This window comes from Salvelinus namaycush, chromosome 8 (assembly GCF_016432855.1).
Source record: "Salvelinus namaycush isolate Seneca chromosome 8, SaNama_1.0, whole genome shotgun sequence".
In the NCBI taxonomy this organism is placed as follows: domain Eukaryota; kingdom Metazoa; phylum Chordata; class Actinopteri; order Salmoniformes; family Salmonidae; genus Salvelinus; species Salvelinus namaycush.
Window position 1 is genome coordinate 19,428,957 of NC_052314.1, and position 16,552 is coordinate 19,445,508.

General features: G+C 47.3%; 1 protein-coding gene across 1 annotated transcript in view; it reads right to left on the minus strand.

The window, feature by feature from the left end:
• The window catches only part of LOC120052486 (A disintegrin and metalloproteinase with thrombospondin motifs 10-like), a 61,680-nt gene that overhangs the window by 25,243 nt on the left and 19,885 nt on the right, over nt 1-16,552 (minus strand). Inside the window, exons 4-16 of the mRNA XM_038999423.1 lie at nt 15,824-15,983; nt 15,370-15,572; nt 14,795-14,878; nt 13,280-13,425; nt 12,031-12,074; nt 7,987-8,092; nt 6,609-6,755; nt 6,276-6,417; nt 5,494-5,601; nt 5,235-5,380; nt 4,720-4,783; nt 4,294-4,396; nt 1,094-1,227 (exon numbers count right to left, since the gene is read on the minus strand). Coding sequence (XP_038855351.1) covers nt 1,094-1,227; nt 4,294-4,396; nt 4,720-4,783; nt 5,235-5,380; nt 5,494-5,601; nt 6,276-6,417; nt 6,609-6,755; nt 7,987-8,092; nt 12,031-12,074; nt 13,280-13,425; nt 14,795-14,878; nt 15,370-15,572; nt 15,824-15,983 — 1,587 coding nt within the window. The remainder of the gene's footprint in view (nt 1-1,093; nt 1,228-4,293; nt 4,397-4,719; nt 4,784-5,234; nt 5,381-5,493; nt 5,602-6,275; nt 6,418-6,608; nt 6,756-7,986; nt 8,093-12,030; nt 12,075-13,279; nt 13,426-14,794; nt 14,879-15,369; nt 15,573-15,823; nt 15,984-16,552) is intronic.

Below are 16,552 nucleotides of genomic sequence, written 5' to 3' on the forward strand. Positions count from 1 at the left end.
AACACATGACCCAACTACCTCATCCCCATAGTGTTTATTTTTCCTCCTTTGCACCCCAGTATCTCTACTTGCAAATTCATCTTCTGCACATCTATCACGCCAGTGTTTAATTGCTAAATTGTAATTATTTCGCCACTATAGCCTTACCTCCCTAATCTTACTTCATTTGCACACACTGTATATAGACTTTTCTATTGTGTTATTGACTCTACGTTTGTTTATTCCATGTGTAACTGTGTTCGTGTCGCACTGCTTTGCTTTATCTTGGCCAGGTCGCAGTTGTAAATGAGAACTTGTTCTCAACTGGCCTACCTGGTTAACTTAAATAAAGGTGAAATATATATATTTATTTTTTCCCGTATGTGTTATTTTATAGTTTTGATGTCTTCACTATTATTCTACAATGTAGAAAACAGTAAAAATAAAGAAAAACCCTTGAATGTGTAGCTGACTTTACTTTATTGAAGAAAAATGTACTTATTATGACTGAGATAGTGGTTGTGTAAGTGGTTGTCCCACCTAGCTATCTTGAGTTGAACGCACTTTACTGTAAGTCGCTCTGGATAAGAGTCTGTTAAATGACAAATGTCAATGTAAATTTATCAGCCAAAACATGACACAAAGAACGTAGATAATGTAAAATAGGGTCTAAGCTACAACATATGCGAACATTAGATAATTACACATTAGACAATTGACGTTAAAAGGTAAAAAAATAACCAAATTTGTATTAAATAACATTTATTTCCAGCAATTATAAAATAGTTTGACAACACTGTTTGCAAGCTTTAAATGATATCAATCTCAACCGTTGATCTTTTCCAGTGATGAAGGCAAGGATGGTGGGGTATGCAAAATGTGTCTTTGACAACCTTTATCTCCTGATTGTTTTGGCATTCAGGTATGAAAAGTCACTTTCTGACCACTTCTACAATGAGCAAATATGTATGGAAGGTTTCGTTCAAATCAAAAGGGGCACTGTCAAAAAGTGATTGAATTCAAATGGATTTACTATTCATCAAGACGAGTAGGAGGATGGGAGGGAGGAAAAGAGGGAGATAAATGAGGGATAGAAAGGACAGAACAGTCTCACCTTGCACTCCCCGTTCACACAGACATCCAGAGAGTCGTCTCGACATGGCGTCCCGTCCACCACAGCCGGAGCACGCTCTGTGTAGAAGTTATATCCCTCCGCCAGGCAGTTCAGAGAGCAGGACTTCACTCCACCTGGTCAACAGATCAGCACAGAGAAGAGGAACATGAGACAATAAATCCATACAGGCAAACACCAACAGATCCCTCATTCAATTTAGATTTCTGAGGTAAGCCCAAGTGGGACTTGAACCCGCAACCTTACGTCTGTCAGTCCAATATCTAAGCCATTACAAAAAGATCTTGACAAGAGCCCATGTGTTTTGGCAAGGACTTGACAATACCATAAGAAATAAGTCAGAGATTATTAAGAGCTGTACATTTCATTAGGTGTCATGTAAACAACACATAGCCAGATAAAGAGCTAGTTTGAGGGCCTCCTGAGTGGCTCAGCGGTCTGAAGCCTTACTATAGACTTGGGTTCATTCCCGGGCTGAGCCATAACATGCCGTGGCCGGGAGTCCCATAGGACGGCGCACAATTGGCCCAGCGTCATCCAGGTTAGGGGAGGGTGGGGCTTTACTTGGCTCATCGCGCTCTAGCGACTCCTTGTGGCAGGCCGAGTGCCTGCAGGCTGACCCCGGTTGCCAGTTAAATGGCGTTTCCTCTGACACATAGGTGCGGCTGGCTTCCGGGTTAAGCTGGCGGGTGTTAAGGAGCGCGGTTAGGCAGGTCATGTTTCGGGGGATGCACAACTCTACCTTCACCTCTCCCGAGCCAGTTGGGGAGTTGCAGTGATGAGACAAGAGTGAAATTGGGGAGAAAAAGGAGGGTAAAGAAAAAATAAGAGCTAGCTTGAGTTGACCAGAGAAGCAGCTGTGGAGGTCCCCTATATGATCCCATCTGCAGCAGCCAGCAGAGACAACACTAAACTCAGCCATTTATATAGTTCACACACTGTTTCCCACATCATTTCATTGCTCAAACATGTGTTTGTATGCTGCTCTGCTGCCGTGTCGTGTTAGCAACATTAACGGCAACACAAAATTTTGGGTGAAGCACAATACAATGAATCCAGCCGTTCACCTTCATTACTGAGAAACCCCACAGGCTGCTCTAATGTGTCTGATGGCCACGCATGGTATTTTAATGAGCTTTGGGTTTTATGTTCGAAGCAGTTAATTTGTTCTCCCACAGCTGTAAGGACTCGGGTGCCAAAAGCAGAGGGGGAGGTAGAGGGGGTCTAGAGGGAGGAGAGCACAGTTTGGATTGCTAACATCAAGAGAACAAGCAGCTGAATGTGATTAAGTCCCCCCCACCCACAACCACACAAAAGCTCACAACAAAAAAACAGAGGGTGCTAACAGAAATAGTGCATCTCTCAGCAGATTCCTTGAGAAAGCGGAACGTGGTTATCATGCAGACTAGCACAAAAACTGACAGGGAGAGAGGAAAGAGAGAGAGACAGGAGAGAGAGAGGGAGGAGAAAGAGAGGGAGAGAGGAGAAAGAGAGAGAGGAAAGAGAGGGAGGAGAGAAAGAGAGAGGGGGGACTGGGGGCGGGGTTATTTGTGCACTGACAGGTGCTCTCATTTCTGCCACATTACTGAGCATGCCAGCGACCACACTGAGCTCTCTTACTGGCTGACAAGGCCAATCAATGTCTCAGCACGGAAACACACCAGCACACCTGCTCCCACATACACACACATACAATGCAACACAACAGAACCACACACATGGTCTCACTTTACTCACCATCCTTTGGTCAGCATTATAACCTGGCCAGGCTCTGGTCATGTGAGAGCAGGAATAAAGTGCTAATCATGCCCTAAACAACTGGCAGTCACAACCAGGACCTGGAAGGACCAGGAAGCAGACTTTCCACTAAGTCTCCCAGGAAGCCTCTCTCAGCCAGGGTGTCATAGCCCACCACAACCCCCCTGCAGACTGGGTGAGCAGCCGTGCACTAACATATCACTTTATGGGCCTTAACAAGTAATCTAATACTGCCATGGCTGTGCACTAGCCAAATATACCCCTTTCCAGCTAGTTCCACTGTTTGAAAAGTTGACTTTGTGATGGCACTCTAGATACAGGTACACTATGTGCTGCCTGCGAGGCTAGCGGACGATAACGTGGTGGGATGATGGAAAACTCTAACTCCCATGGTGCTGTGCTTTGGCATGCCTGCTTCCAGTCTGAAGCGAAACAGGTTTGGATGCTGGATGGATGGATGCGGGCTGACTGACTGACTTGGGGGGCCTGCTGGAGGAAGGCTGCCTGCGAAGGTTGTTGGACTGAGTGCAACAATGTGAATGGCTCATGCCTCAAAAAACAAATATGACTGCTAAAACGCTGCACACTTTATTTAATGAACTGTCCTTGGCTGTCTGAGCCAAGCCCGACGGCTTGCTAGAGGTGTCTGAGTACAGGACAGAGAGAAGGAAAGAGGAAATGAGCAAGAGAGGGGGAAGAAAGCAGGATAGAGACGGAGAAAGAAAGAGGAATGGGGAGTGAAGGAGTGAGTGAGTGAGGAGAGAGAAGGGGGCTGGGATGTGGGATCTGGACCTAACGCAGGGCAGACCATGGCACAGCTAGTATTTTAACAGTTGCAAGGGATTTCCATTGTAAAATCAGCTGACTTGATGAAAGAAGCACTTGTTGCCTGGAGTTGGAGAGGGCCTCTCTGTAAGCCATTATGTTATTGGACTGGTAGATTAAAGGCAGTTATGTCGTCGAAAGTATTTATCTTTTGCGTCCAGTGCAGCGCTCATCAAGCACAGGAATTCCAGCTGGGGATAGACTTTCCAGAACAAGCATATGGGAGCCAGACAGTAAACTTTCTTCAGCTTTCCCCTCTTCTTTTCTGCTCTCCCCTCTTCCCTTTCTGGGCCCACTGTCTGGCAGTACTCTGCTGCTCAGCTCCCTCCCTCCCTCCATCAGCTGCTGCTCAGCTCCCTCCCTCCATCAGCTGCTGCTCAGCTCCCTCCCTCCATCAGCTGCTGCTCAGCTCCCTCCCTCCATCAGCTGCTGCTCAGCTCCCTCCCTCCATCTGCTGCTGCTCTGTTCTCTATCTGGAAACTCCAGGTGTGTCTGCTCTAATATCAGCTCTCTCCATATCTATAGACGTTTTCGTTACACCTCTGTAATGATGTAACACAGCCTGCTGTGGAGGGGGTACACACACATACTGTACCCACCTCCCCTGTAGGGTTTCCAGGTGTAGAATTTCCCCCGGAAAGTAACGTTGTCGAAGTCGGAGCACTGAATCTCCCGGAAATCCTGAGAGCCTGCAGGGCACTCCTAAAACAGACACACAGAGCGGCACAGAACAGCTGTATGTCAGTCAAATCTCAGGCCCCCACTGTATCCCCTCCCTTGTCTCTCTCGCTGCCAGCAGTCATTTACAGTAAGACTGAACTCACAGTAGCCTCCACACTCCACCACATATATACACACACACACAAAGTGAGGGCTTCAGTTCGGGGCTGGGCAGGCTGCGGTTAATTAGGTCAGTCCGAGAGCTGTAGATCTGAGTTGAGAGCTGGGCCTGGCCAGGATGAGTATGTGATGGTACTGTAGGCCTTTCAGAGAGAGCTGCTGCTTCGCTCTGCTCCACCACTCACGTCAATATTGCATGATCTGAAGCGCTTCCTCTCTCCCAGACAATACTTTCCACCAATGGTTGGCCTGGAACCAGAAAAGCAAAGGCGAAACACATCTGAGTGCAATTTAACAATAACTCCCCAATGACACTGGCTTCTATTCTCCTCCCGCCTGGCTGGCCGGGCTCTACCACCCTGTTTCAATCTCAAACAGTCTGTCTTTTTATTAGTTAGCTATCCAAGCCAATCAAACTCCTCAGTAGAAACACCAGAGAGAAGTCAGTTTGCCACTATCTGTGTTAAGACTTTATTACGGCTGTCATTGTCGCACGTAGGTGATTATAGTGGGGTGTTAAAATGATTTGCGGTAGACTGATATCTCTCATCCTCAACAAACAGTTGTGCTTCGAAGTTAGGAAGAGCCAGCCAGATACAATCCTATGACTTTACAGTCGTACAGTGGCTGGGAATCAAATGGCAAATCCCTACAGACAGAGTTGAGATCCACATCACCCTCCATCTGCAGCACCACTCACCTGGGGCTGTCACAGTGGCGGATGGAGGAGGACACTCCTCCCCCACAGGTACGGCTGCACTCTTCCCAGGGAGTCCAGAGACCCCAGCCGCCGTCCACCCCCTCTGGCCACGTCCCGTAGACCACACACAACCTCTTATAGCACCACTAAAATACACACACAGGGGAGGGACAAGCTGTGGAAGTACTGAAATTTCAAATTGACATTTGCACACCAAACACCCCCATTTCTGCTGGTAATGGAACATCCCAGTGCTTACCCCTTTCTCTATGGTATTGGTTTGACAAATGGTTCCTTCGGCGGCGGGTATGCTGCTGGTGATGCAGCGGTTGCTCTTGCTCATGCACCACAGCTCGCTACAGACTTCCTGCAGGCACAGAGAGCTGTCAGAGTGCGTCCATTTCAGCTCATATAGAGACAACAGGCCCTGATGAGCCCAGCCAGGAGGGCCCACTGACACGGAGCAGACGGCACCAGGTTGGTTCAACTACCTCTGGTCTCTGTGGTCCTAATGTATTTAAGACTTATGGCGTTGTATTTTATTGTATACATATGCTCTGACTACATAGTATCAATGATAATGACACTATAAAGTGCTATTTTGTTCCAGATGTCCGTTCACTCAGCTGTCGGGCCAATAAAATAGACTGTCTAATAAAATAAAGGTAGCACAAGACTTCTTCATAAATTCTTAACACATGGGGACAAAATCCTGTGGGACTGGATAACAAAAGGGGGAAAAAAAACTCTAGCTGGGAGACAAATAAATATCAGTCAAAATCCAGTGGCTACTCCGTCTGCCATCATGCTGCCCTGATCAGGGTGGGCAGAGAGCCAGAGATATGCCAGAGGACAATCTGCACATGGTACTAGTGGATCAGACAGTTGATTGGAGCATGGCGCTTGCAACACCAGAGTTGGGAGTTTAATTCCTACACGGGCCACACATACAGTACTGAATGTATCTGCCTGGTAAAAATGACCATACAGCCTTATCAAGCGAGTTCGAGGAGGAGGAAGATGAGGAAGGTGATTAGGTACCCCGTATTTACACTGCCGAGACTTCACTCCATATTGGAAGCGGCACTGCTCGTCTGCATCGTAGGCCTGGCCGGGGGCCGTGGTGGGGTACACAAACTCCTGCTTGGGGGGGACGTTGTTGAGGCAGGAACCCATGCCTGAGCTACAGGGATACAAACAGGAGAAGACACTGAAAAAGAGCTCCAAAACCAACAAAGATGGACGTCACCTCACTTGGAATGCACCCAGTTAATCTACCCCACAATAAACTCATGATCAACTTTATAACTCCTTATGCTTCCACTTTGTTGTACTGTATGTCCTGTGTATTGACAGTGACAGCTGTACACTCACTCCAGGAAGTTGGTGATGTAGTCTCGGCTGCAGGCAGACCAGACAAAAGGGTTGGTCTTCATGGTGATGTGTGCAGCCATCAGCTTGGCTGTCTCCTGACTGCGGGAGCCACAGGCGTTGCCCACTCCGTCATGGTTCATCCCAAACCTGCAAGGAGAGAGAGATGGTACTGTGTTGATATATCACCTGGTTAACTGAGTAAGTGTGAAATATTGGGGTATTGGTATTTAGCAAAAGGCAAGTTTTTATACTCATATATCATCTCCGTTAAACTCGTATTAACACCATGAGCTCTGTGCAGATTTAACAGACAGCAAAGTATCTCTGTGCTCTGCTTTCACACACACACACACACACACACACACACACACACACACACACACACACACACACACACACACACACAGTTAAAGACAAGGCCCGCCGTCTAGACAGCCCCAGGGTATAAGCACCCCATCCAGTTCAAAGGTACCTGGACTAGCCATTAGGGGGGAGCACCAATGGGTTTGCCACCTGTGAAAATACCTCTGAAGCCTGTGTGCACACGTAGGTAAATGGCACACTCAATTACATTGCAAAAATAGTGGATTTTCAAAAATGATACCAAGTAATGGCTTTCGAAAGGAAAACATCAGAATCCTCTTTAATGGCAGGCAATGAAGAGGCTTGGAAATGTCCAGTGGAGCATGTCTGATGTTACTCAGGCATACACCTAGATAAATATGTATGCATGAGTAAGTGAGGCAGAGGCAGATCGGCTGGTATGCCAGGCCAGCAAGTAAAACAAAGTGTCTTGGAGGGAAGGTACAAAAGAAATGCCTACTGCCAGGCACTGTGGTAGGCCCAGAATGAAATACTGTACCGGCCACACTCGTAACTTGTTCCACTTGTTATAAATAGCACATGACTGAAAGAAAATATAAAGTTATTAACACGTTCTCAATTGATGGAAATTACTCATGGAGGTAGTTACGTAACTTCTCCCTCTGGTACGGCTCTAATCTAACAGCAATCTCACTAGGAGGTTGGGCTTTGGATAAGTTTAGCTCAGGTCAGCCCAGGACAGGGGGGCTTGGGTAAGGGAAGGGTGCAGGGGGGTGTAAGGGAAGAAAGGCAGGGCCAGAAGCCAGGACCAGAAGCCAGGGACAGGGGCAGGGTCTCCTGTGTGGGGTCACAGGTAACACCAGTGAAAGAGTGGTCTGTTGAAACAGTGCAGGTCCATAAAGCAGAAACAGAGCCTAACGCCAAAGGGTGTGTGTTTCAAAGGTGTGTTTATGATGACTGTGACAAAGGCTAGAACTGGGGCTCTGATGATTTTCCTGGTCAGGTCCCGTGGTCAGAAAAAGGGTAATATAGGTGATGTGGGCGAGCTCCTTACGTGTGTCCTATTTCATGGGCGATGGTGAATGCTGTGGCCAGGCCGATGTCCTCGTTGATGCTGCAGCTCCTCTCTGGCTCACACATCCCTCCCACTGGTGCTAGACCTGGAACAGAGAGACACACAATACTGTCACTAGCATAGCCATACATGTCCATTCACATTCATGCATACAGAGATTACGCAAATGTCAAAATACATACAGTTACATGCTAACACATAACATACACAGGTAACTGACAAAATAAAGGAAACAACAACATAAAGTGTCTTACACTATATATACAAAAGCATATGGACCCCCTTCAAATTAGTGGATTCGGCTATTTCAGCCACACCCGTTGTTGGCAGGTGTATAACATCGAGCACACAGCCATGCAATCTCCATAGACAAACATTGGCAGTAGAATGGCCTTATTGAAGAGCTCAGTGACTCAACGTGGCACCGTCATAGGATGCCACCTTTCCAACAAGTCAGTTCGTCAAATTTCTGCCGTGCTAGAGCTGCCCCAGTCAACTGTAAGTGCTGTTATTGTGAAGTGGCGAAGTGGCAAGCCACACAAGCTCACAGAATGGAACCGCCAAGTGCTGAAGCGAATAACGCTTAAAATTGTTTGTCCTCAGTTGCAACGCTCACTACCGAGTTCCAAACTGCCTCTGGAAACAACGTCAGCACAAGAACTGTTCGTCGGGAGCTTAATGAAATGGGCTTCCATGGCCGAGCAGTCACACAAAAGCCTAAGATCACCATGCACAATGCCAAGCGTCGGCTGGAGTGGTGTAAAGCTCGCCGCCATTGGACTCTGGAGCAGTGGAAACGCAATCTCTGGAGTGATGAATCACGCTTCACCATCTGGCAGTCCGACGGACGAATCTGTGTTTGGCGGATGCCAGGAGAACGCTACCTGCCCGACCTCGAGATCGGTGTGGAAGAACTTGACTGGCCTGCACAGAGCCCTGACCTCAACCCCATTGAACACCTTTGGGATGAATTGGAACGCCGACTGCGAGCCAGGCCTAATCGCCCAATATCAGTGCCCGACCTCACTAATGCTCGTGGCTGAATGGAAGCAAGTCCCCGCAGCAATGTTCCAACATCTAGTGGAAAGCCTTCCCAGAAGAGTGGAGGCTGGTATAGCAGCAAAGGGGGGACCAACTCCATATTAATGGCCATGATTTTGGAATGAAATGTTCAAAGAGCAGGTGTCCACATACCTTTGGTCATGTAGTGTAATAGGGCATTGTGCCACCAGAACAACTTCAATGTGCCTTGGCATTCTACAAGTGTCTGGAACTCTATTGGAGGGATGCGACACCCTTCTTGGTGTTTCGTTGATGGTGGTGGAAAACGCTGTCTCAGGGGCCACTCCAGAATCTCCCATAAGTGTTCAATTGGGTTGAGAACTGGTAACTGACTGACACATATATATATATATATATATATATACACTGCTCAAAAAAATAAAGGGAACACTTAAACAACACAATGTAACTCCAAGTCAATCACACTTCTGTGAAATCAAACTGTCCACTTAGGAAGCAACACTGATTGACAATACATTTCACATGCTGTTGTGCAAATGGAATAGACAACAGGTGGAAATTATAGGCAATTAGCAAGACACCCCCAATAAAGGAGTGGTTTTGCAGGTGGTGACCACAGACCACTTCTCAGTTCCTATGCTTCCTGGGTGATGTTTTGGTCACTTTTGAATGCTGGCGGTGCTTTCACTCTAGTGGTAGCATGAGACGGAGTCTACAACCCACACAAGTGGCTCAGGTAGTGCAGCTCATCCAGGATGGCACATCAATGCGAGCTGAGGCAAGAAGGTTTGCTGTGTCTGTCAGCGTAGTGTCCAGAGCATGGAGGCGCTACCAGGAGACAAGCCAGTACATCAGGAGACGTGGAGGAGGCCGTAGGAGGGCAACAACCCAGCAGCAGGACCGCTACCTCCGCCTTTGTGCAAGGAGGAGCACTACCAGAGCCCTGCAAAATGACCTCCAGCAGGCCCCAAATGTGCATGTGTCTGCTCAAACGGTCAGAAACAGACTCCACGAGGGTGGTATGAGGGCTCGACGTCCACAGGTGGGGGTTGTGCTTACAGCCCAACACCGTGCAGGACGTTTGGCATTTGCCAGAGAACACCAAGATTGGCAAATTCGCCACTGGCACCCTGTGCTCTTCACAGATGAGAGCAGGTTCACACTGAGCACATGAGCACATGTGACAGACGTGACAGAGTCTGGAGATGCCGTGGAGAACGTTCTGCTGCCTGCACCATCCTCCAGCATGACCGGTTTGGCGGTGGGTCAGTCATGGTGTGGGGTGGCATTTCTTTGTGGGGCCGCACAGCCCTCCATGTGCTCGCCAGAGGTAGCCTGACTCCCATTAGGTACCGAGATGAGATCCTCAGAGCCCTTGTGAGACCATATGCTGACACATGCACATTTGTGGCCTGCTGGAGGTCATTTTGCAGGGCTCTGGTAGTGCTCCTCCTTGCACAAAGGCGGAGGTAGCGGTCCTGCTGCTGGGTTGTTGCCCTCCTACGGCCTCCTCCACGTCTCCTGATGTACTGGCCTGTCTCCTGGTAGCGCCTCCATGCTCTGGACACTACAATGACAGACACAGCAAACCTTCTTGCCACAGCTCGCATTGATGTGCCATCCTGGATGAGCTGCACTATCTGAGCCACTTGTGTGGGTTGTAGACTCCGTCTCATGCTACCACTAGAGTGAGAGCACCGCCAGCATTCAAAAGTGACCAAAACATCAGCCAGGAAGCATAGGAACTGAGAAGTGGTCTGTGGTCACCACCTGCAGAATCACTCCTTTATTGGGAGTGTCTTGCTAATTGCCTATAATTTCCACCTTTTGTCTATTCCATTTGCACAACAGCATGTGAAATTTATTGTCAATCAGTGTTGCTTCCTAAGTGGACAGTTTGATTTCACAGAAGTGTGATTGACTTGGAGTTACATTGTGTTGTTTAAGTGTTCCCTTTATTTTTTTGAGCAGTGTATATATATATATATACTTGTAGCCATGGTAGTGAAAATAATGGGCAACTGGGCATTTTTATACTTGACCCTAAGCATGATGGGATGTTAATTACTTAATTAACTCAGGAACTACACTTGGGTGGAAGCACCTGCTTTCAATCTACTATGAATCCCTCAGTTACTCAAGTGTTTCCTTTATTTTGGCAGTTACCTTTATATATCTATATAAACTTAACCAACACCTAAAAACCTAGATTCTGCATCTACATGTCACTCTAAAGGCGTCAGCATGCTTTAGTTCGGCTGGCTGCTAGCTGAACTCGACTAGCCGAACAGAACGAGTGCGCTCGCATACTCCTTTAAAAGACCTTCGCTTGAAAAACGAGAAAAAAACGGCAATAGTATTGTTTGTCTGTTAAAAAAGTCTGAATTAATCTAAGATAACTCAAGAAATCTGTCATTAACTTTGACGTTTTTGTCGAAGTGATCTTAGCTGCGCAATTTTACATCTAAGATGTTCAGTGCAGTATTTTTCAATAAAGAAAATGTGCATGAAAACGAGTCGTCTCTCGTTGCATGACAACAAATACTTTATTGACGAATCACTGACGAAGGGGCGTAGACTTCGGCTGAAAACTTTGGCATGCCTCCAGAATAAAATGTATGTGCCTGCACAACCAAAAAAAAACTAATCGAAGTCCAAAACGAACAAAAACGTCACTAAATGTCGTTATAATATATGCACGAACTCTACCGAACTGTTTTGGCTGGGAAGCATGCGGACGCCTTAAGACTGTGCTAGTCAGTCATGCTGGTCAGTCAGCTGCAGCAGAGATACGGTAGTTAAGTACTTAATAGTGAGGGAGTGCGAAGTGAGAATGAGGGCAGTTTTCTGAGTCACATCCCCTCCCCTGGCTGCTCTAGATTATATATAGTCTGTCACTGAAGCTCAGTGCTTCCCAACAAGCGGCCTGTGTGCAGTGTGTGTAACCAGGGTTAGCCCTGTCCTGGGCTGGGCGGGGGCAGGTTTGACCAGATGTCCTACCTAGAGTTCCACATGGCTTGTTCTTGTAGATGCAGATGTCGTACCTGGGAACAGCAAGGAAAATAAACCAGGCCATTTACTCAAATTAATACTCTGGCAGTCAGTGCTTCCACACCCTGACAGGTACTCACACTTAAACATACATTGAGCAAAAAGCATTCACACACGTAATCACACACACAGACTCTCTCTCACACACACGCATGCACACAGACATCCACTCTTTCTCTCCTCTCTTCTCTCTCTGTACTCTCTCTCTTTGTCTCTCCCTCCCTCTCTTTCTCATCTCTCTCTCCCATTTCCCCCTCTCTTTCTCTCTACCTCTCTCTCTCAGAGGCACTTATGGACACACAACAGATTTGATAAGTGACTGATACGGTCTGAACAATGGCAGGAAATTAAAGGATGGTTACTGCAGTGTCCTCTGGACATTTTCAATCCCTCTTTGATAATAGCTTTCATATAAATAACCTATTTTCACAGATCAAACATCCCAAGGCACTCCAAGAAAAGAGAATACAAGCGAGTAGGAACAGGGGCCCATGCATGGGCAGAGCAGCGTTTTTCAGTGAATGGTGCTCTGTTGTATCTCTCTACAGTATTGTGTTACTGCTGTTGCTGTTTTCCCCCTAAATAGAGCGCCTCACTATTTCTGAAACTATACTTTGCTTCCTTGGCCCGGCTCAGGGCTGTCAGATTCAAGGCAGCTGTACTCTGATTCCTTCCTTCTCTCTCTCTCTCTCTCTCTCTTTCTCTCACTACCTCTTTCGTTCTTTCTCCCTCCCTCTCCACAGCGTTCTCCCTCCAGATGCTCAGTTGAGCAGAACAGCCTAGGTTTCGTCACTCCAGACAGGACCAGACACAAATGCACACTTGGCAAAAATGAGAGGCCATGGGGCAAGAGAAGGAGCCAGTGAACTCAGAGGGCAGAATATGGAGTCAGTTCTTACTAAAACCCTAATCCAAAGAAGAATAAATTGAGCAATGGGAGACTTATTATCTTTTCCAATTGACTCAATAGTGGATCGTTAAGGAATTAGGCTAGAGAGGGTTTAATTATGTGCATTGACAATGCTAGCTTGTGCCTTTTGGTACTAAGAGCAGTATTCTGTCTTGAGATCTGTGCACTTATCTCGAATTCTTGCGCAAGTCTCCCATTGAGGTCAATGAAAGACTTATGTGAAAGTCTGAGTTGTGCATGCTTATCTCACTGAATCACTAAGAATGTTCCGGTGCTGTGAGTGCTGACCTGGTGATGAGCACGGCAGTGTCGTGGTGAGCGATGCCGTTGTCTGGGATGGCATTCCCGTTGCCATTCCGGTTCTGGATGGATTTCTGCCACTTACAGAAGCTGTCCAGGGACTTCCCTGCATGGTGGTTGATCTCTAGAGTCGGCTGACAGAGACAGAGAGGGAACACAAACTGAAATCAACATAATCTGGAAGTGTACAGTGAAATAATCAAATTACTGTATAATCACCTTCAGGTTTTCATAGATGTGCCACTTTTACTATCTGCAACAACCTGACAATAATTTACAAGCCAGAAGGAGTAATGAGACAGACATTCCCCATGTGGACCAATAATACATTTTCACTACATAAACAGAATTTACCAGTTCAACCATAGCTGTGCAATGAGCCTAGTATTAAGCAGCCCAGCCCTCTGCCACGGGGCTATTGGACTGAGCTGATGAGGACAGGAGCTCCCTCTGCTTTGCTCTCTCGCTGCCATTAGCCGCCTTGGCAGAGGGGAGGGAATGCTCTCCTGGCCACAGCTGGGTAAGGCTCGTAACACAGGAATGCCCATGGTGGTGACATAACTAGTAATTGTCTCATCCCACAATCCTTCATCTCTGGGCTCAGTGGGCTGGCTAGTCTATTTTGTTTTCCAGGGGCAGTTTTCAGCTGGAAATGACAGACCCGCTCCGCTCTTCTCAGCAAGACTACTTTTGGTCTTACCCCAACCTCAACAGACCGAACAGCAAGAATAATACTAATACTACTGCTAATGATCATAACATTTATTTATTCATTTCTTTCTTTGTCAGATGACATATGCCCGGGGCAAATTACAGGGGATTATTTTCAGCTGTCTAGTATGAATCATACAGGTTGTTATTAGACTGCCACAGTGTCTTCACCGCAAAACCCCTAGTCCCCCTCTAATACCATTTGAATCATCCGTACGAAGGCTTATTAGGTCCACATTACGCCAGAGAGTGGAACCCTGTCCTGGCACTCAGTCTGACCGCATGCCGTTAGCAGCACGGGGCCTGGTGGACTGGACCGGGACCAAGCACTGACATGACCTTCATGTCAATCCCCAGGCAGCAGGTGGATAGGACACTGGGCCACAGTGAGGCGTGCCTGCCTGCCCGCCCGCCCCAGCTTCATATTTTGCTTTTTATTTTTATATGCACTTTTTCTAGAGCCCTTTTTTCTAGGGCACTAATGTGCGTCATATCAACGACCCGAGAGGTCACCAGCAACAACAAATGCAGTCATGGCTGGGCTGCTTGGCAGGTCGCTCTCTCTCCAATGCCACAAACGGCTCCGCTTACAAGACAGTTTCCACCGAGAGCAGGGTAGGAAAGACACTTAAGCCAAGAATTTGACACAAACAAGGAGCTCATAGATGCTGGCCCGGGAAACCAAGCTGGACTGGACTGGGATGCAGAGCAGAGGCAGGGTGGATGGATGCAGACTCCACTGAGTCCATTGAAAGGCAGAGATTTTTCCAGAATGGGTCTAGAAGAGAATACCTGGTCCTCCATGAGCAGGATGAGGCGGGTCACCACGATGTTCACTGCGTTCCCCAGGCTAGAATCCTGGAACAGTTTGGCAACCTGACCTCCAGGGAAACAAGAAAAGACCAGTCTTAAAAAGAGCTGACACATCATTCATCACTACCACTTACAACCCAAGGGAAAGACACTTGTCATTATTGACACAACTTGTGTAATTTGGGTTACTTTACAATGTGCTTCTGTAGTTTCCTCTGAATGGGCTTTTGTGACAGGATGGATGCAGAACAGTAGAATAAGGCCAACCATTCATTAAAGGCATTTCAGACATGAGTGTGTGTGTAGCCATCTGAGCGACAGGGTGTGAAGTGATATCCTGTAAAAGAAATACTACTGCAGATGTCATGACCTCAGCTACACTATCTGCAGGTGAAGACAGGAGAACCATTCAACACAGTAACAACAATCCCAGACTCAATCCTCAACACAGACACAATAAAGTGGGACAATAGGAGATTATGGGGCTTTTTCAATTTTTTTCCCGACTTTTCCACCCTGCAAGTTGTAGTGATCTGACTCGATGTGAAACTTACAATATTCATGACAGCCAGGATGTACTGCTCGATGTCCCGGCGGCCGTGGTACCCCACCATCATCTTGTCGGCCACCACCAGTGTTTCTACGTAGCGCTCTCTGCTCACAGACCTCTTCAGGGGCAGCTGGCCTCGGCCGATGGGGTTGGGAGGAGTCTTCAGAGTCCTCTGCCACCAGGCCATGCCTTTACCTGGCTTCTCATCTGAGGCACAGTCACACAGACAGAGATAGGGGCTGATGGTACTGATAAAGGAAAGGGTACACTACCTGATAAGAGCCACTCCACAACATTTTGACTGATGGTAAGAGTGACATTAAGGTGAATGTATCAAAACAAGGTTATTATGCCCTGTAAACTGAGACTGCTGTACAGAGTATCATAAACTATGCTAATCCAATCATAAGTAGTTTAAAGGGTCCTGTTGTGCCCAGTACCCAGACAGCTCTACCTACCGATGACACCACAGGACTGGTCCATGTACTGGTGGCGAAGAGATGACCTCTTGTAAACCACATGGGGGCGGCCCTTCCCCCTCTCCGTCCTAGTGAGGTTTTCGGCCGGGGTCAGAGGCTCGACGAGGTACTCTTCACCGCCCGCCACGATCACCCCCTGCTGGAAAAGCCAGGGGCCCTCTGAAGGTTGGTGGTGATGGGACAAGAACTGACATGCACGGAAGTCCCTATCTCTGCTGTCTGTCAGGCCATTTACAGTAGCACTGTCTACAGCCAGCCCTGTGACACCTCATCTCCCCTCAGTGGATACACTACACTGACACTCACACAAAACCCACACACATTCACATACAGCACATACGCACACACACATAACACACACACGCATACCGACACAACACATACACGCACACACACACACATACACACACTTTTACACTCATCATTTGCTGTTGCTACTCTGTTCTTTATTTTACTCTTATTATGATTTATCCTGATGCCTAGTCACTATACCCTGCCTTCATGTACATATCTACCTCAAATACCTTATTATTATCTATCCTGATGCCTAGTCACTTTACCCTGCCTTCATGTACATATCTACCTCAAATACCTTATTATTATCTATCCTGATGCCTAGTCACTTTACCCTGCCTTCATGTACATATCTACCTCAAATACCTTATTATTATCTATCCTGATGCCTAGTCACTTTACCCTGCCTTCATG